The 21596-nt window shown below is 41.2% G+C and overlaps 1 protein-coding gene across 1 annotated transcript in view; it reads left to right on the top strand.

The window, feature by feature from the left end:
• ADGRV1 (adhesion G protein-coupled receptor V1) overlaps positions 1-19924 on the top strand; it is a 292864-nt gene extending 272940 nt beyond the window's left edge. The window contains exons 89-91 of the mRNA XM_040578910.1: positions 7242-7433; positions 10661-10838; positions 19444-19924. Of these exons, the coding sequence (XP_040434844.1) occupies positions 7242-7433; positions 10661-10838; positions 19444-19562 (489 nt within the window). The 3' untranslated portion in view covers positions 19563-19924. The remainder of the gene's footprint in view (positions 1-7241; positions 7434-10660; positions 10839-19443) is intronic.
• The last annotated feature ends 1672 nt before the right edge of the window (positions 19925-21596 follow it).

Raw genomic sequence — 21596 nt, forward strand, 5'->3', positions numbered from 1 at the left:
ACATGTGTGTGTGGTGGCAGCTGGTTGGTTCAACAAGTGGTCTTACAATGTTGCCTACCAAGATGCCATGAGTTTTGCAGTCCTCAGTTACATGTATTGTTGACTTTTGCTTTTGATGTGAATTTTTAGAACTTCAGCTGTAAGTGATACAGATCTTTTCCTGCAGAGCGAAATGGAGAGTAAACACATCAGGAAGCAAAGTGTGGATGAGTGATAAATGTTCCGAATAGAAACTGTGACAAGAGAAATTACGTGATTTATAAGAATTATAACAGCTTCATCAAAACCGGTGCTTAAGGGCAAATAAACAGTCAAACTCTTGATGATACAGGGCAGGTCCAAAGTCGGCTTATTGGGTGTAATCACCAGTTGGCAGGGTTGCACTGCTAAGGACATGGCTTTTACCACAGTCACTTCGAGTGCTGTGAAAAAGAGTTAGGTTTAAGCAGAAGGATCTGATTTACATTTCAAAGGTTAATATTTATGGAGAGCTATGAGTGGGAGATGTTAAGTGATGGCTTAGGATGTAGTGTCATGTGACTAAGTTGATACTTCTGTCATGATGACACCAATAAAAGATCTTCAAGCTGTTCTCAAAGACAAATATGGTTGAGGAAGATATGGAAAAATAAAATGTACATTGAAGTCTGCTTTTTTTTATATCTAGATGTGCACAAAAATGCTGTGCCTGCAGTTTATCGTAATTATCTCTGAAAACAAGGAAACCTGCAGAAGGAAATAGAGAATTATTTATGTTTTATGTGTGTCACTTGGTTAGCATTATTAGTCCTATTCTGCATATGAACATTCAGTTCCATGGCTGAATTTTTCCTCCAAAAATAATAATTTTTCCTCCAAAAATTATTAGGAAAGACAAGAATATCAAATATATATCATGCATTGTACAATGGCCCTGATTGTAATTTCCTGAGTACGATTCCTTTAACGTTGTGAGTCATTTTTTGCTGTGTAGATGCTAGCTGCTTGGACATGGCGAAACATGCAAATTATCTGAATTAATCAGACCAATAATTTTCCCCAAAGCACCAGGCACTTGTCATGTAAATCAGCCTTAATCCACAGCAGGCTTTGACTGGCCAGGGTGGAAAACTGTGTGAGAAAAGAGAAGTCAGCAATGCAAAAGCTCCCAGTAAATCAGTGGAATCCCCGGGGAAGCTCACAAGGATCAGCTGAGGCATGGAGGTGCACGAGCACCAGCCCTGAGGTGGCCACCAGCGGTGACAGCAGCACCCGTGGCCATCAGCAGCCGCCCGGTAGGGACAACCTGGCCGTTCAACTGACAAACAAAGGACTTTCTAGGACTGGTTGCCAAGAGTAAATTAGTGCAGACAGAGAATAAGATTAAATCTCACCCTGATAAGATTAAAAAAAACTAAAGTGAAACTAACCAAAGCATAAAGCAGCACATGGAAATTCCTCTACAGTGACTGCAGACAGCGAGTCTCAGGAGCTGGTCTGGGTAAAGACAAGTCCTCTGTTGGCAGACACACCTGCTTGCGTGATTTCTTGGTTTGTTTTTTTACTGCATGGCACCAGTAAATGTGTAACTTAAAAATAGTAGTGATGGTGTAGCCACGGTGATCTGAGGATCAGGACAATCCAGTCTGGGGTCTAACAGAAGATGCCCGCTACCTTCACAAACCCTGATTTCACTTAAAATGTTCTTTTTTTTAAAAAAAAAAAAAAAAAAAAAAAAAAAAAAAAAGTGATATAGTCATATGATTAGTGATACAGTCACATGATGATAGTTATCAATTAAATTTTTCCAAATTATAAAGTAGGAATGCAAGGAGCACCTCTGTAGGGTGCACTGAATTTTTGTTAGTGCTGATATAGACCCTGAAACAGGTTGAGGAACTGTTCAGATGAAGGGTTCAAATTATATTTCTTTAGCAAAAGTCCTGCAAAGATACTTTAGTGTTGTAAATAGAAATACCATTCCTCTAAATGGTAGGTTCAAACCAAAAAAATAGATGACATTATCTGAATCCACTTCTCCTTGGAAAAACAATTTTTGCAGTTTCAGGGTAGGTGTCTCAGGCATGGATGAAAATACTTGTGTGAGAAGTATGATGTGTATTAGTTCCTGGGGGGGGTGTGTTCTTTTTTGGGGTTGGGGTTTTGTTTTTTTTCTTTTGTTAGGGGTTTTTGTTTAATTTACTGCCTTGGTGTGTTTGTGCTTATTAGAGCAATAAGAGTACTTTTATCTTATGAGAACACTTTAAAATTCTGGGATACAGTAAGCATCTTGGTTTTCTCTCAGTGTGTAAAACGGAGATGGTGAAGAGGTTTGCTGATGGCCTACAGTCTGTTATATCCTTTCTCGTTACTATTAGCACAATTATCCCGATTTCCAAATGTAGACACCGTGAGCTGCAGCATGCGGAATTAGAGGGGAGAGAGAGAGAGAGAGACTACGAGTGTCAAATGTCAGTGAAGGCTTTGTGTGGATCAGTCCTCCAGGTTTCCATGGGACTTTATGAAGTGTAAAATGTATTCTGTCCTTTTACCAACAGATGTAGAAGCCTGTCCTTAATTTACCAGCTTCCTGCATCTGTCACTCCACAGAAAAAATAAATCAAGCTGTTGTATGTGAGAATTCCCCTCACACCCATGCATGCACAAAACCCTCCGTGAAATTATAACATGTACCAGGAGAAACCTCCCTTCTCCTCCTATAAAGAATTTTCTACATTGCCTCTCAGCCACTTGTTCCAGTGCTTAATTACCTTGACATTAAATATGTTTTCTTCCTGTCCAGGTAGAACCTACCCTATTTCAACTTAGGACCAGTATCTGTCATTCTCCTGCCATGGCCCTCTGTCTTCTCAGTAACCACTGCTTGTGTATTGGGGAAACTAGGAGTAGTTAATGGCTTTTAATTGCCCCCTGAGCCTTCTTCATGCTGAAAAGCCCATTCCCCTCAGCCTGCCCTCACAGGGCATGTCCTAGAGCCCCTGACCACCTTGGTAGGCTTCCACTGGAGTTGCTCAAGCTCTTACCCACCCAGTGCTCTACCCATCTAGGTGACAGTGCCCTGACTTGGGTACCAGGGTGCTGTGGGACACTGTGCTGAAAGCTGTGCAAAACCCAAAGCAGGTGTGATCCACCACCCTGCCCTTGTGCTCTGGATCAGTCACAGAAGGCAGTCAGGTTGGTCAGGTATCCGTAACAAATTTGAAAGGAGACGGGAGAGGTGTCCAGTGTAACCTCAAGCAGCACTGAGGCTGTTCCCGCCTCACTGGTGGGAAAAGTCCCTACGGACTCTTACGCATGCGAGCTCTCCTTCAGACAGTTGTAGCTGTGGGGTTTTGAGGTGTTTTTTCCCCTGACCTGTAAGTGCAAAGGAGCAGATGGACAGACTGCCTTGCTGAGGTGAAATAACAAAAGTTTAATTGTCTTCCAACAGCATTTATCAGTAAAATAACCATCAGCCTTTGCATTTTTCATGCCTGAGAACTGCAAGTTGCCTGCCTGTGCTCGCACCTTTGGGACAGACCAGTTGTCTCCTTCCAGTGGTTCTTACTTTCCTCCATGGCAAATGCGTTAGCAACACTTTTCCCTCTTAGTGTGATGTTGTGTTAATACGGCTGTCATAATGTAGCCATAAGTGACATGGATTTAGACATTTTGTAAGTAGCCCTGTGGGACCAGTGCACAGAAATTATGTAGTATCGCAATTAAATCCTCCAGAGTCCTAGTTCTTTAGCTTAGTTGCTCAATCTGCTTCCATAGAGCCCAGGTCAAGCTCTTGCATTAGCAGTCGGTCATTTCACTCTGAGACCAAATAGTTTCTTTTGGCCTCCCTGTACATGCTTGTGGGCTGAGGAGAACGCTCTAAATTTATACGCAATAGCAGAGATCGTTCGTACTAGGCTGAAGGTTTGGGTTTGGGCTTAGGTTGGTGTTTGGTTTTTGGTTTTTTTTTTTAATTAAATCTTCTTAAGAATATAAAATTAATATTTACCACATTTTTAACAGAGATGCCATTGCCTGTGTTACTAATATCCATACCCAGACCTATCTTCTTTTGATTCCTTTGGAGTGTGTAGTTTTCCCTCTGAATGTCCTGCAGGTCTGGTAGACCTGTCAGCTGAACTCAACTACGTGTTTCATCCTTGGTCCAATTGCCAAGGTCAACGTCTGTGCATCTCTACAAATGTAAAGTGGTACGAACTTGGCCAAAGTTGTTTATGTGATAAACACAGTGCAAAATATATTACAATGCCAAAAGCCTTATTTTCACAGTACTTCATTTTTACAGTGTTAAAAGTTGAAGTGAAAAAAAACCATAATGAGTGTCTAAAGTGTGATGAAGGACAATTCAATTCTCAAACCAGTGCTTTTGAAAAAGACCCGCCGAAATTGTGAAAGCTGTGGTTGCGCTGACACAACCCAAGTGCCTGCATCCTGCATGTGCTCTTTCAGCGTAAACTGCCTGGTAGCTGCTGGTGCTAAAATAAGCACAGATCTATACGACCTGATCCATGGCATCTTCATGTGTATGATCATTGCAACTCAGTGTTGTTTGGACAGGACCATTTGCCTTGTTTTGATTTCCCAAAATTCAGTTGCAGTGATTTCTTATAGAGACACAGGGCAGTGAGAAGACAACAAACCCCTATTGGTATCTCAAAGAGAACCACAGTGGTGGCACATAGGAACTCACCTCCACCGAGTGTATCTCCTTGAGACTTTAAATTTGGATGGGAGCATGGGTGGCAGAGGGTTCCATCCTTTTTCCAGCTGAGCAAGAAATCTTCTATCTGGCAGCACAGCTCCTTTGTAAGCATATATCCTACTTAGGAGCACTGGGTTTTGTTAAGTATAACCTGCTGTTTGTAAGGCATTGCTGTAATACTTTACAAGAGTGGGAGAAGTAAAACTCACAGTTTTCGGTTTTGTTCTCCTTAACACGGCCTCCTCTCCTTAGACAGTCAAATAGCCTCCCTGGGCCTGTCTTCTCATTATGGAAGGACCCAGAGGAGCTGTCCTGCATCAATGCATGGGAGTTCTCTGAACGGTATGTCCTAAAGTTCCTTCTCAGCCTGGATAACAGGAGGGCTGCAGCAGGTGTGCCACACGCGGCGATGCATGGCAGGGATGCTGGCTGCTGCTGACCAGGACAAGGGTCTGCATCTCTGCAAGACAGCCAGGAGCAGAAGTGGTGGCAGCAAGGAGGAGCGGCAGCAGTGGTGCTTTGGGTGTCAAAATGCCTTTCTGTGGTTCTGGTGAAACAACAGTTCCTCAGGAATAGCTGTTTGAAATGCACAGAGAGTTAAATCAGGACACCAGGCTAAGTTAAGAAGATAATTGTGGCACTTTGTTCCATGTTTGTTTGTTTTAGAAGCATGAGTGTCCACACGCAGGGTGCCCAGGAGAGTGATGTAGCATGGGCTTTGCGCGCCAATGTGTTACGTCCCTGCAATTCTGAAAGGCAGGGCTGTGCAGCGTTTTCAGCTAATGAGTTTTCTTGAAAAGTACAAAACTGCCTGAAATGTGTGTGTTCAACTATGTGGCAACTCCTCAGAGACCAAAATGCCAGAGGCTGCTCTGAATTCAGTGTCGTCACTGTTATCTTTTCTTCTGGGGGCTGTTTTATCCTTTTCATATCCATTCAACTTAAATTAAAAGAAATCCATTTGCCAGTCCCATTATGCTTGACCTGTATCAGAGTCCTTGGATTTGTTTACAGACTGAAAGGACATTTGGGTTCCTTTTTAGTGTCTCTTAAGTGCAACATGTGTTTGCAACAGTTTTTTGGAGTGTCTTTACTTATATGTATCACAAAGAAATTTCCTCTCGGTTAACTGCTCTGGGTCTTTGTGACAGAAAACAATCATCTGGAAAAGCAGGATTTTTTTTTTTTTTCCTCAAAATAGTTAACGCTTTTGTTTGCTGGTTTGCTGTTAAAAATAATGCACACAGGGAGCTGTATGGCTTCATAGAAGGTGTCTGAGGGTATTTCCAGTGTTTGACCAGCTGAGATTGAAATCCTGTTGAATCCCATTGAATTTATACTTCTGTTGTGTGTCACTTTAGACCACACTGTTTTTTCACGTAGTTTTGGCATTAGAAATTATGAATCTGTGGATCATGAACTGCTCCTGCCTGTTTTATAGGGATGGAAATAAACTTGTATCTTGGGCATTTGCAGTCTCCATGTATTTTCAAAATTCCTTCCATTAGGAATTCCCAAATATAATTACATGAAACTCCTTACTATTTATAAACCTTATAAATTTCATGCCTATGTGTACCTTTCAAATAAATTGCTCTGTTTAGTACAGTTGGTTTCAGGGCTCTAGAGGGCAATGTGAAATACAAAAAACAATGCAAATGTGAATGCATCACAACAATTGGGAAGAATCTAGAAGTCTCCTTTTTGAGCTATTTTGGTTAACCCCTTCTTTAACAATTATTGAACTGGTTGATTTATCAATGGTAGTGGATTATTTTCACTGGGTGTTAGTGCAACTTAGGGATTAGCAAAAGCCAGATTTCATATTCAGAAGTTCAATCACTGGATTTCTTTGCAAACAAAAGACGTGGTTATAATTCTTTTCTTGGCTAAGTCTAAAGGTCAAAATTAGCAAGTTTTAAAGAAGAACTGCAGAGGAATACAGCAGAGCCTTTGTAGTAATCACAAATGAAAGACAGTGATGAATTAATGGATATCATGAAGAATATGATTTATAGTTACAACTTGGTATCTGTGACGGCAGCAGTACAGTTCGCACGAGATTGAAACTGGGGCAAGAATGCAAAGAGCCAGCAGGTCAGTAAGGAAATAAAGAAATGTGGCTAGGGGCCAGCTGCAAATCCTATTGCAAAGGTGGCCCTTAACCACATTTTTATTATTATGACAACTCTGGAACTCAAGTTGGTTTTGTTGTTGTTGGGCTCTTGGCTTTGCTTTGCAGTCATGTGGGTTCAAACAAATAATAATTTTCAATGACTCTATTGGGTTGGGAGTTTGTGTGCGTGTGTTTAGCTGGAGCCCTCAGGATATGAACTTACTTTTAACTTCCAGATCTCTGATGGGCAGTGATGTCATCTCTTATCTTCCATGGAAACAGACTGCAGCCCTTTGAGGCAGGGATGCTGGGCTGAGGGGAGGCATCAGCTACAGCATATAGAACCTTGCTATGACTGTGTTCACTCTGATCTAAGCTCCCTATACATCACATGCTGATGTTCTTTTCCTCTCTTGGTTTCAGGGTCTTTATGTCTTTGTGGTATATTTTATCCTGCACAACCAACTTTGCTGTCCTGTGAAAGCAAGTTATACCGTAGACATGAATGGGCATACAACTCCAGGATCGGCATTTTTCACGCATGGCAGTGGCCTGCCGGCTGCAGGTGGAGAGATCAGCAAGTCCACTCAGAACCTCATCAGTGCTATGGAAGAGGTAACCGTGCTCTCCAGTCATTCTCTTTTGTATTGAAAAATATACTTGGAGATTTAAGTGGCAGTACTGAAGTGTAATACATGGGAATGAGTTGCTAATTATTACAGGCTGGCTTTGGGGAAGGAGGGGATTTTTTTATTTTTTTTTTCACAATAAAAATTGTCATCTTTAGCTATGGTGACATTCTAGGAACTTACAATTCCCTGGCAACATCCCATCTGGAGATTTTCCCATTTTCTACTTGAGTCTTCATTGTTATAGAGACTGGTTAAAGTGTTGTCAAAAGTAGGTAATGAGAAATCAAAATATCAAGTTAATTCTTGTAGCTTACTATAAGTCTTAGGTGAGTTTTAAGTCTTTCATTTTCCAAAGTCATGCTGTGAAAAATATCTGGAAATTTTAATAGAATAGAATAAAATTAGAACAAAAAGAAAAGAAAAAAGAGAAGAGAGAAGAGAAGAGAAGAGAAGAGAAGAGAAGAGAAGAGAAGAGAAGAGAAGAGAAGAGAAGAGAAGAGAAGAGAAGAGAAGAGAAGAGAAGAGAAGAGAAGAGAAGAGAAGAGAAGAGAAGAGAAGAGAAGAGAAGAGAAGAGAAGAGAAGAGAAGAGAAGAGAAGAGAGGAGAGGAGAAGAGAGGAGAAGAGAAGAGAAGAGAAGAGAAGAGAAGAGAAGAGAAGAGAAGAGAAGAGAAGAGAAGAGAAGAGAAGAGAAGAGAAGAGAAGAGAAGAGAAGAGAAGAGAAGAGAAGAGAAGAGAAGAGAAGAGAAGAGAAGAGAAGAGAAGAGAAGAGAAGAGAAGAGAAGAGAAGAGAAGAGAAGAGAAGAGAAGAGAAGAGAAGAGAAGAGAAGAGAAGAGAAGAGAAGAGAAGAGAAGAGAAGAGAAGAGAAGAGAAGAGAAGAGAAGAGAAGAGAAGAGAAGAGAAGAGAAGAGAAGAGAAGAGAGAAGAGAGGAGAAGAGAAGAGAGGAGAGGAGAAGAGAGGAGAAGAGAGGAGAAGAGAAGAGAGGAGAAGAGAGGAGAAGAGAAGAGAAGAGAAGAGAAGAGAAGAGAAGAGAAGAGAAGAGAAGAGAAGAGAAGAGAAGAGAAGAGAAGAGAAGAGAAGAGAAGAGAAGAGAGGAGAGGAGAGGAGAAGAGAGGAGAGGAGAAGAGAAGAGAAGAGAAGAGAAGAGAAGAGAAGAGAAGAGAAGAGAAGAGAAGAGAAGAGAAGAGAAGAGAAGAGAAGAGAAGAGAAGAGAAGAGAAGAGAAGAGAAGAGAAGAGAAGAGAAGAGAAGAGAAGAGAAGAGAAGAGAAGAGAAGAGAAGAGAAGAGAAGAGAAGAGAAGAGAAGAGAAGAGAAGAGAAGAGAAGAGAAGAGAAGAGAAGAGAAGAGAAGAGAAGAGAAGAGAAGAGAAGAGAAGAGAAGAGAGAAGAGAGGAGAAGAGAAGAGAGGAGAGGAGAAGAGAGGAGAAGAGAGGAGAAGAGAAGAGAGGAGAAGAGAGGAGAAGAGAAGAGAAGAGAAGAGAAGAGAAGAGAAGAGAAGAGAAGAGAAGAGAAGAGAAGAGAAGAGAAGAGAAGAGAAGAGAAGAGAAGAGAAGAGAAGAGAGGAGAGGAGAGGAGAAGAGAGGAGAGGAGAAGAGAAGAGAAGAGAAGAGAAGAGAAGAGAAGAGAAGAGAAGAGAAGAGAAGAGAAGAGAAGAGAAGAGAAGAGAAGAGAAGAGAAGAGAAGAGAAGAGAAGAGAAGAGAAGAGAAGAGAAGAGAAGAGAAGAGAAGAGAAGAGAAGAGAAGAGAAGAGAAGAGAAGAGAAGAGAAGAGAAGAGAAGAGAAGAGAAGAGAAGAGAAGAGAAGAGAAGAGAAGAGAAGAGAAGAGAAGAGAGAAGAGAGGAGAAGAGAAGAGAGGAGAGGAGAAGAGAGGAGAAGAGAGGAGAAGAGAAGAGAAGAGAGGAGAAGAGAGGAGAAGAGAGGAGAAGAGAGGAGAGGAGAGGAGAGGAGAGGAGAGGAGAGGAGAGGAGAGGAGAGGAGAGGAGAGGAGAGGAGAAGAAAAAAGAAGAAAAGAGGCAAGAGAAAAGAAAAGAAAAAAGAAAAAAAGAGAAATATAAAAGAAAATTGAGGGACATGACTTTCAACCTCTTTGTTGCTGAAACTGGAGTGCTGCTAGTATCACTTTTCACTGCCTGTAGTAAACCAAGGTGACTTTTGCTGCTGTGTTCATGTACATGTTGATAGAGCTAGTTGAAAACTTTCCAGCTAAACATTTTTCCCAGGGGAAACACCAATTTAATGGAATTGAAATATTTCAAGGGAACATGTCAGTTCTAATAATATTTTTTGTGAAAACCAAGCTGCTTACCTGGCAGCTCTTTTGCCCATTTCTCTACCTGCTTGACTGTATTTTAAAGGTTCTTAGCTGTCTCCTGGCAGACCACTAAATTTACTCAACTTCTCAGCATCTCACTTAAGGTGAGGCCTGAGTCCCCAGTTTAGTGGATGGCATAACTTCTCAGCTCTGTATAGGAGGCTTTTACATTCCTGAGCTCTTAAAGAGTGGATGAACAATAAACTAAGAAAATATATTCTTATTGTCCTATAATACATTTTCTTAGAGTTCAGTATTTTGTCTTTTCATTTAAGGAGGAGATAGATTTTTGTAACCACCTCTTTTGTCATGAACTGAAATTCTGATTATTTTGTGCAGCTCCACCTTAAACACGTTAAAAGCGAGTGAACTTTAGCTAAGTTGGTGTCAAAACTGTAGGACTCTATACCACCACCAGAACCTTCAAAGAGAGACCGGCAAATTACTTTAAAATATTGAATTAGTAAACAGGGGAAACAGTGGTTTGCCGACTGTAGATCTTATGGAAAGTAATGATGATTGGTGGCTATAGAAGGGAGAAGCAGGGTCCAGCAGAGAAAGAGGCAAAGGTAAGAGAGGGGTGAGCTGGAACCTTTCAGTGCTTTAATTTAAAGTTCTCCATACCAGGGGCAAATATTCAGAAATAACAATATTGTTTCAAATTTTTGAGATAGCTAGGACAAGCGTAATAAACACAAGGTTAAATGACTTGTAATTGAGTTACCATATATATATTTAATTCATTTATTTATTAAAACCCCCAAAAAGCTACCTGGTTCACCATACAAGTGACAGAATAGCTGGTTCCAAAATCTCTTGGTCCTGAGTTCAGCTCTGCTCGTAGTCTGAGGTCACTGTTTTGAGGATTACTGCATTTCTGTGTCTTTTTAAATGTTGCAGGTGCCTGCAGACTGGGAGAGGGCATCCTTGCAGCCTACTAGTCAAGCTAGTGCTGCCTTTAAGCAGAGTCCACAAAATGGCAATGTTTTCCACCCTTCTGGAGGGTTTAATGCCAGCTCATTGGTTGCTGATGAGGAATCGCAGGAGTTTGATGACCTAATATTTGCTCTAAAGACTGGTAAGTCGCTCATCACTTCATTCCTCAAACCCCAATGGTGTCATCGTTCCATGACATCCAGTTAACAAGATCTGTTAATATAATCTGATTGCCACAGAAGATTTGAATTACATTGTTCTGCCTTGGGCTGCTATTCCAGGAAAAATATTGTGCAGACTATCTAGAGTAACAGAAAGGGAGCCTGCAGAAATGTATTTTGAGTCAGGATGGTAAGCAGACCTACAGAAAGTGCCAGCAGACTGAAAGCTCTGACATTTTTTCACAAATGCTTAAATGGCTGTCTTGCTGTCTCTAGACATGGGCTGTCTTGTCTTCTTTTCCTTTCTTTTTCAAATTGATGCTCAGAGTATATACAATGCCTATCTTTATTTATAGATATATATACACACACATACATGTCTCTGTGAGAAACAGCATAATTTCATAAATATTGATTCTCCCAATAAGTGTAAGACAAAATATTTATATAAAATACATTTGGACCTGAAAAATGGACTACACTGGAAACTTCAACGAGAGAGATTTCTGCCCAAACTCAAGAGCCAGCTATGTTGAGTTCACCGTGTTGGTGGAGAACAGAAGCAGGGGATGCCATTCTAGATGTCCACACTCAAACTCCACCAGCAAAACAAAATATCTTGTAATCAGACACCCCTCAACAGACTTGGAGTTCCAGTCTTAAAGATCCCAGCTTTTCCCTCAGTTATGCATTGCTTTTCTGCCTCTCACCCACTCCACCAGCGAAACTTCAGTTTACTCAGATGGTGACATAAATAGGTAGCCAAGCATGGCCACAGGTGGAAGAAAAGGAATGAAATGTGGTTAAAGGATAGGTCATCATGGGTATGTCTGATAAGATGACCACAAAGGCGCAGGGAGCTCCACCAGGCAAGCCCTGGCAGATGCTGACCACAGCCCACCTCCTCTCGGTACCAGGTGAAGCACAAATGGAGTAGCTTGGTAGTGGGAGGTCACATGAATAGTCTTTGAGGATACCTTGGAGTCTTGCAAGAGACAACAGCAAGTACTGGTGACATTAACAGGTTAAGTGCTCTGGCACTGATAATTTCAGGAGTTTGTTCCCTTCAGTGATACCAAGGAAAACGGGCAAACTGGTTGGAAGGCTGGGAATGAAGGGGTACTTTTATTCAGTATATCCATAATACTTTACCTCCTAAGCCAATTTCCATTGCAGAAAATTCCTCTAATTATGAAGATATTTGGATGATTAATAACTGACGTAGTGCTAAGAGATACATTTGAATATGTATCTTATGAATATCAAATTCATAATTTGACATTATGAAGATTGTCAAAAAATCTGTATTGTACCTATTAATTTTCCTGGACACTTTTCAGACTACTTCTGCTTTGTTACGCAGTTAAAGATTTTGGGGAACTTTCAAACCTAGGTGCATACGCTTAGAGTTACAAACCTTTCTTTTAAGCACCTAAGAAGGTAGCTTTTACTTTTTTACTCCTGCCTGAATATTTTGAAGGAAACCAGATAATTCATAGATAGTTAATAAGATATGAAGCTGTTCATACCTAGTATTCCCACCGTTGCCCACAGCGTTTACTGCTTAAGCAGCTCAGTTGACATCCATTGGCCTATTTTCTGCAGTAAACTCTGTGCACTGTGGAAGACTGAGTATTAAATCACGAAGAACAATCTAGGCAACAGCAGTAGTTAAAGCTCATGGTTAATATAATTCACCACAACTTTAGCATTTAATGATTTTTTAATAAATCTTCAAGCTTTGTCCTTAGTTAATTTGTTTTCAGTCCTTCTAGAGGAAGTAGGTCTAGAACCAGCTTTTGATGATTTTGCCTATATTTCATTATTGTCTTCTTAATTAGTATTTTATTACCATTTGTTCTTATGAACCTTTTGTATTAATGTGATTTAAAGCAGAGACCTCAGGCCACAGCTGGAGAAAAATATTTTTGCTTGCATTACTGATTCAAGTAGTATCTGAACATTTTATCCCAACCCTTACTCATGTGCCAAAACCATGTCCCCAGCAACATTATGGGGGCAAAAAAAAGATGATTTCTAAGCCAAACCAGTTGTCTCCTCTGGCTACAGACCCACACATAACATTTGAGCAAGCCAAGCTGAAGAGGCAGCGTTGAGGTTAGAGTAGCTTTAACCACCAAAGTAAATGTTTATCAGCTATTGCCTTAGATACAAGCTGTAGCTCAACACATACTTCAAACCAAAAAAAACCATGAGCTTTTTCTGTAACTAAAAATGGTATCTGTTGTATTATTTGCATCCAGACCTGCTCTCCAGTCCACTTCAGTGCCGTTCAGTGCCTTGGCCATGCCAAGAAGTCAAGGTCCTCCCAATGGCACGAGGGAGGGAACCACATGGAAGGAATGAAAGGGGAGATGAGGTGGTGGGAGGTGGGATTACTTCTCTGTTTGGCAGCACAGGCTTCTGCTGCTAAAAAATTCACCGAGTTGTGGTCTAGTGGGAATTTTATGATACAGTCAAGCTAGCAGTCACTGAGAGGAGCCTGTCTTCTGGTCCTTCCTGGCAGCACATTTCTTCCTCTCTTGCATTGTTGCTCGTACTCATGAAACCACAACAGCTCATCTTAGAGACTTCTCCCTCTCCCTCCTCCTCTTCCTCTTCCTCTCTCTCCCCCTCTCCCCTTGCCACTCCACATCAGTTTGATGCCCTTTGAGCACCAGTCCCAGCTTCAAGGAAGCGATGGTCATCAGCAACTGGAAGACCAGCACCTCTTCTCTAAATAGGCTGATGGGTATGGGCAGCTGAGACACCTTTTTGCTACCTTGCTTTTGTCTGCCATTTGCTGTAAGTCATGCTTCTCAAACCTCTTTAGGCCAGACTTTATTTCAGTAGGCTGAGAATTCCTCATCTCAAGCAGACAAGTCCCTGGGAGAGCATGGAAAAGGTGCTTGGTACCACATTAGATGTTTTTATGAATCTTAAACAGGGAGGTGTGGCTCTTGGGTATAGAGGAAGAATGGAAATGCTTTCTCTGCCATTGCTGGAGCTTTACCTCTGATAAGCAGAAACAGAAACCTCCATTATCTGTCATTCCTTAAAACTGTCAACCTGTAACCAAACTCAGCCTCAGCTGTGCTAAAATATTAGCTAAAATACACTCTGACGGTTGGCTGAGGATCAGCACTGATAGGCAAAGGAATATGCAAAAATGTCTTTATGCTTCTTTGTGCTTCATCTGTCCTTTCTGCTTATGCAGTTTGGAGCTGTCTGAAGGCTACTTTAATTTATGCTCACTGTCTGTAGCCACAGAGTTTCATCTGGCAGTGAGAACGAGGGGTATTATCACAGCAAAGCTAAGGTCTCGTTCCTGTCCTCCCATCCCCACTGCAGCTGACCGCTGCCAGGAGTAGAAGTGAGGGATGACTGGTGCAGGTTGAAAAAAATGAAACCAGCCCCGGCAGCATAACTTTATTCTTTAACACACAGTGGTTTATCACTTGGCAGTTTGCAGTGCAGCTACACAAATCGGTGCGTTGGCACACTCAGCCTTATTGCTAAAGAAATGTGTGGTAGAACTATGCACTTAGCCCTTGGTTCCATAATCATTACTGCTGGGCCTATTTACAAATTAACCTGAAATACAGATGGCATACAGCTGCATTTCTAGCAAGTTAGGTGGGTGAGGGTGGTACTGTTTCTTAGCCAGCTTTTGCACTAGCTTCATGCAACCTTTGCATTACGTGGCCATAGAATTTTTTTTATTATTATTTTATTTTTTTTATTATTTTTTTTTTTGGTGCAAGAAATCCAGAAGCTAGACTTCTTATATCATAATGCCATGGCCTTTGAATGCTTATCAATTAACTCCTCCTTTCCATCAAGTATGTGCATGCTGATACAGAAACGCATAGTCAGGGTTCACTATATCACATCATCTCTTATACTGTGGGGATCTTTTGGAAGGCCAGACAGCTCCAGGGCAGTTTATGCGAAGGAAATTATAGAACAATTATGGTAGGAGAAATAATTTAGGGACATGTCCTGCTTATTGATGTGTGATGTGTGCTAACACCACCACCCCCCCCCCCCAAATGTTTACAAATTTGTCTTAAATTATTTATTTTAAATTATTTATTTAATTACATTTAATTTATGGCCTTTATAATGAATCAAAGGCTTAGCTTCTACTGAGAAAGACAATCAATTGCCAATTTCTTTTTGTTAAGTGCACTAATTAACTTTAAAAGTGCTATCATTTTGGACTAGATCTCCTTTTTCCTCTCATTTCTGGTGCAAGGTTTATGTTGACAGAGAGTTTCCTAAGACCATTGCCTTCCAGATTGTCAGGGTTGTATGTGACTGTCATTGAGGCTAAAGCCCGGTACAGCAGAATTCCCCAAGGACTTCTGCTCTGGTTGGGGCTGGGGAGTTGAGAAAGGGGCCAGCAGAATAAAAGTAGATGGAATCTGTCCCAAAGTAGCAAGTGTCCATCAGCTTTGCTCTAAAGCACAAATACCATAAAGACACAATAGCTTACTGATCTCTGAGCTTCCATCCATATTCCCGTCTCCTACAGATGCTCTTGCCCTCCCCCTTCAGTGATGCACAAAAGTCAGCCAATTCCTTCCTTTGGGTGAGGTGTGAATGCAAAGCACAGCAAAGCCTTTGGGAGAGGCCCAAACCCCTCCAGTGCTGAGGAGTGACCCACTCCCATAGGAAGTTTTTTGCAAAGGCATTTTTAAGTTAGACAGAGAACATCAGCCTAGCAGATGGTACTTTGCAAATATGTATCGGACAGTATCAGTGGAGGATATTGCTACATCCACATCTCTGTGTATTGTTCTTATTGAGGCATATGTGGTAAATCCTAAATAAATATTCTACATTGAGAATACCTGGAAAAAACTACGGTATAAGTTAAAAAGCACACACAAATACAACTATTATAATAACGATGCTATATAAATCAGCTCATAGCTTTCAATATAATACAGCTCAGGTTCCAAAGTCAGTATTTTTTAAACCTTGGTGTTACCACTGTTGGTGCCTGGTTTAAGAATTATCTCGTGTTGGGCATCCTGAACTAGAGGAAACATTTGAAATTTCAGATTTTGAAAGGTGTTCAACACAGCATCCCGGCGACTGTCTGTCACAGGGTAGGTAAATCGTAGGTGGTGGCAAAGTGCTAGATCCATGCCTTGCCCTATGTCATTTCTGTTTTGAAAGGCTCGTCCCACAGAAAGAAAGGAAGGAAGGGTAGCCCCTTTGCATATTAATTCAACTTCTCGTTTGTGAGCACAAATATGCTGCCTGGTGGCTGTGAAACATGGCTGTGTAAAACCCAGGAAATCTTTTTATTCCGATCTGAGCTTGACTGGTCAAAGTCTGGGTGTCTGTTGGTGTCATTTCTGTAAAGTCAAAGCCCTGAAAGAAGAATGAAAGTCGGTTCGTATAGCTTAATCCTTTCTATCTAACATATGTCTTACACACAATATGCATCATGAGTCATTCAGAAAGCAAGATGGAAGTGCTTAGGAGATATGAAGTCTCCCCAGAGATATGAGTACAGTAATTACAGAAGAAACTCCGTCTCCCGTAAAATGTTTTAGTGGGAGTTTGAGATCTGAGTTGAGATCTGGGAGTTTAGTGGGAGTCTGAAGGAGCAGGGGATGAGAGCTGGCGTTCGAAGGCACGTAGGAATGGACTGAAGAAATCCTTCGGCCAGTAGATGTCGCTGGAGGGATCTCGCTGGCTTCGCCCGGCAGCTGTGACTTCGGTTTCTAGCTAGTCCTCTGGCACAAAAAGAAAGGAAGGAAGGTCTCGTTTTCCAGTGTCTTTTAAGAAACTTAAAATAGTTTCTTCACAAATTGGGAGAAGTAATAGTTCCCGCTATGTACCTGCCATCCAACTCTAGCATCTCTAGAGGAGTACCTGGGTTTTATGGTCTGAGTTTAAATCCAGCTGTAATCTCGGAGTAAGCGTGACCAATGAACTCTGTGAAACTCCATCGTGTAAACAGTCGTACCCTTCCCAGTCTGCCGAGTGTTTGGTAAGTTTGTATCCTGGTTACATTTCATCTCTCATTCCTAAAAAGAATCAGCTCTTACGTAGTTTGTCTTTGCATCAGCAGTAGAGCAAGATCCTTGTAAACCCAGAGTAGCCTACTTCAGTCTCTGGTTTATGCCAAGTTACTGATAGGAACCTCTGTAACAACAACAACAAAAAAATCTCCTCTTACTTTGCACAAAGCACGTACAAAGCTTGCACATATATCTGACATTTAAGAATATACGTAGTGTAATACTATAATAGACCTGTACCCGATCTTTTTGTAGTGACAAGCACGAGGTTCTTTCAGAAAGCCTGTACTGAGTAATTGCAGTATAACCACCAGTAAGACAAACATCTTTGTAGCCCCAACAGTCAGTGTTCATCTTAAAATCTGAACCCAGGACGATCATATTTATGTAACATGATTTTAAACGTTTTTTCAATAATGTATTTTTTCCCTTTTTGAAGCTTATACCCTCTTCAACCTAAACGTATGTTTCAAGTGAATTCCAGTGTTAATGATATTACATAATCAGTATTGTTTTCTTTCTCCATTCAAAATAATTTACTTCAAAGTTATTACCTTGTTCTTCTGTCACCAAATGATAAATACAGCAGTCTGATTTATCTTCTCCATTACGCTCGTGATTCCTTTCTAGAACAGTTTTAGAGAAGATAAGAAAAAACCCAAATAACTTGCATATGCAATTGCTGTTTTTCCTAGGACTTTTAAGCAGCTTTGAGTTACTGGGACCTTGATTCCATTAGGAGGTTAAATATGCATATAAATTTAAATCAGTAAGTACAGCTTAATCATCTTCAGTACACTTATAAACAAGTATTTTAATGATTCAGAGCCTAATCTTCTTGTCTGTATTATTGTGTCTTTGCTCACTGGTGGATCTTTACTCCTGACAGGAGTAATTGATGGTGTCTCAAGAGCTTGGGTCACGCAGACCCAAGAACAGGACTCATCTAGTAGATGTCAATGAGTGCATGTTCACCCTGATACCTGAACACCAAAACTAGGTGTAAGAAGCATCGCAGCGCAGAAATGCCCACTGTTCACCAGGATGCAGTCAGGCTGGGTTCATGCAGCGCTGCATCCGAGTTTGGCCCCTACAAGGGCTCCTTCCAGAGCTCTGCAGGGACGCCTGCCAAGTCCTGCTCAGGTTCTCTGAACCAAGCTCCGCGTTCGAGATTGCAGCCTGACTTCCCATGGCGAAAGGGCATCCCTCTGCTGCCCCCTTCTCCCTGCGCCTCTTGGGGGTGTGGAAGGAAGGGTGCTATGGAAAAACTTTAGAAAAGTCAAACAATAAAGGGCATAGAAAATAATGAAGTAACTCTAAAAAAGTAAATTACCCTTATCTTGTGTTTTGCCAAACTCGACGAAGCCTGGAATATCAAGTGAGGCAGAAATCAGAGATGTATTGTACAACTGATAGGAACTCCTGAAAATAGTTTTTAGTATGAAAATGCAGATCACTGCCTCTCCCAGTATTCCCTAGTCCAGGTTTTTTGGGCCAAATGTCATTCCTTTGCAACCCCCTCAAACTGTGTGTCATTACAGATCTATTTCTGCCCAAAATGAGTAATTCTTCAGTTGTTTGTAAGTGGCATCAGTGTAGGACCATGCCTGAATTACCCTTTCTTGAAATCACTGTGCCTAATTACACTGATGTACAGTGCTCAACAAATGTAAAGCCTAGACACCCTAAACCCTAACAAGACCCATGTACAGATTTTAGGATTCACTTTACAATTCAAAGAGAGGGGCAGGAAATGCACTGAAGTTTATAGTTAAAACTGACGTTCTGTGAATAAGTGGTCTAAAAAAATACACATTTAAAAAAAAACACTAGTGCAGGGTTATGCCTCTTGACACTAATCAACTCAAAGCTTCTCCCAAATAAAACCCCAAACCCCTAAAAATCAACATGGAAGCAACAAGCTAGCAGAACTGTGATGGGTGGATGGAGAAGGTGGCCTCCTGACATGTGTTGGAAGTTTCCATGGTCCAGAGTCTAGTATTCTCTCACAGCAGAACAACACAATACAGCAGCTTGTGCCAAATGTGGGTTTAAAGAGTATTTAGTCAGCGTCTTTTCTCATGTTGAAATTACAGTCCTATTAAAACAGATGGAATTATAGTTTAACAGGGAAATTGTATAATTAAAAATCAATTCTTCATGAAAAAGTCCTTGGAAATACCAGACTGTAACAGCCAGACCATGAACCCAGCCTAAGCCAGGCCTTGATTTATGCTCTTGTGATTCCAAGGCACCCTCTGAATAGCTATTGTAAGATTTCCCGAGACAAACAAGTGACTGACACTTGAATTATGAAAAAGCTTATCTGGATGCTACCAAACTATGTGAGATAATGCTATAATCTGTGGATTCAGAATTGCAGGCTGGCACGAGGAAACTTGCCGCATCATTGCAGGGTAGGGAGGCATGGCAGTAATCAGAGTAAAGCGGAGCAGGACATGACATCACCGTTCCTGTGTCGGGATTCCGTTCTCACCGATTCTCTTCTTTTTCTTTGTTTGGTTTGTTTGTTTTGCTGTTTCAGGTGCAGGTCTCAGTGTCAGCGATAATGAATCTTGTCACGGCAGCCAGGACGGCGGCAGCATGGCTAACTCCCAGATCGTAGAGCTTAGAAGAATACCCATAGCAGACACTCACCTCTAAGTCCTCGGCTTGCTTGGGTTTTTTGTTGGTTTCCTGTTTCTTTTTTTTTTTTTTTTTTTTAATTCAAGACTCAGTATTTTTATATTTGTACTTCCTTTTGCACTAAAACACTATATGAAACTGTGTAGTAGAATGCTGTGAGCTTCGCTGGACGTTTAACAAGGAATGTTTGCTTGAGGTTTTGTATATCAAAAAACAAACTGTAAATTTTTTACAGTGGCTGAGCATCAATAGATATCATGGCAATCAGCCTAGATTTGTATCTTGTAGCTAGATGACATATTTCACAAACTGTAGCTTTTTTAATTAACCTATACATGTAACACCGATTAATAAAAACAATAGAGTCTGTTTGATACAAATAAGTCTGTTATTTCTCCTGGCTGTTTATGGAGCTGGAAGATGATGCGGACACGCTGTTGGACAGGGAACCTTTTTAGTCATGCTGTTGTTCTAAGTTTCCTAAGCTGTACTCTTTTCACCGGTTTTCGAGTACCCAGATCTGTGAACTTTACAAATCCAAATAAAGGCACAGTCTTGAGCCAGAGAGCTTGAAATTTAAATTGTGACATGACAAAATATGCCGTGATCTGAAACCAACAGGGGGAAGGGGAGGTGAAGGACAAGAGTTGCACCCCTGGCAGCTGCATGCTATCGACTGCATTACCTTGCTGGTTTCACAATATTAAACTCTCCCACTCTTCTCACAGGCAGAAGAGGGGATCCCAAAGAGCTGAGTTTTCTGCTAATCTCCAGAACAAAGATATCCCTGTTCTGGTTGAAGTGTTCAAGTATTGCATTACAGAGTTAGATCAGTAATCTGGGGTAACAAATAAGCAGGAAAAGTTCCTCCCTTGAAAGGAAAAAAAAAACCCCAACAACCAAACCAAAAAACCCCAGAGGAAGTATTCCAGAACTGAGAGGGGGAGGCAGGCTGATCTTGTAGGAATCATTAACTCTGATTCTGCACAGACGCTCTGTAAGAAAAACACATTAAAGCAGGAGACCAAGGGAATTTTCCTTTAAACGTTTCTGAGCAGAGTATAGAAACACAGTAAATGATAATGCAAGCCTTTCATACCTTCCTCAGGAGCTTGCCTAAAGGCTTAGTGCTGGGCAAGCTCTGAGCAACAGCTTCTCCCTTTAAAAGAAAACTTTTCTTATGGAAATCTTCCTGTGAATTTTGCTGTGGTGATATACAGATTTTACTGTATCTAATTATTTCTCATGCCAAAAAAAAAAAAAAAAAAAAAAAAAAACCCAAACAAAAAACCCCCAAACAAACCCCACTTCTGTGTCCCAGTTGTGTAATTGCCGGTAGGACTGCACAGCTTACAGTCATCACTCATATCCAAAGCAGACATAATCTTTAAGCTCTAATGCTGCAAAAACATTCACAGACACAGGAAACTATTTCTAGTCAGCAAAGCCCTTAAATAAGTGCTTTTTAAGTACATGTTTGAATTGATGGGAAATGAGTGTACGTCTATATTTAATTAGTATGTGTTCTGCTGCATGGAGTCTTAATTTTCTGACTCCCAGGAATTTTGTTGCCTTTCTTTGTGCTGGTCATGCTATGGAGCAAACAGGGCCAAGTCTTTCTGCTCGGTGGCAAAACCTGCTGGGGGGGTGGTGGGTGGTGAGTGGGGTGGTGAACAAACCTTTCTTCCCCATGGGCAATACGCAGAAGAACAGGGTGGTCAGGGAGACCCATACCTCTGTGCAGAAGGGGCAGCCTTTGAAATCGGGTGCAGTCCAACAGAAGCATAGTGGGCAATTTTGGACAAGAAGGAACCATCTAAGCATATGAACTTTTCTGCCCATACCTAGCCCCGCTGAAAAGGGATTTTCTGGGCTCTTGGGTGAACTGCAGGTATCATCGAAGTCAGTTTGGCAGTATGGAGTTAAAATTGGTTTTGGATGCTTTGCAGTGCAGTACCTTCATAGCATATAGTACGATGCAGCAATATGTCAGTATATAATATCACATATAACAGCAATAGTAATTAGTAATGTAATATAGTATAGAACAGC

The sequence above is a fragment of the Falco naumanni genome, chromosome Z, assembly GCF_017639655.2.
Source record: "Falco naumanni isolate bFalNau1 chromosome Z, bFalNau1.pat, whole genome shotgun sequence".
Lineage (NCBI taxonomy): Eukaryota > Metazoa > Chordata > Aves > Falconiformes > Falconidae > Falco > Falco naumanni.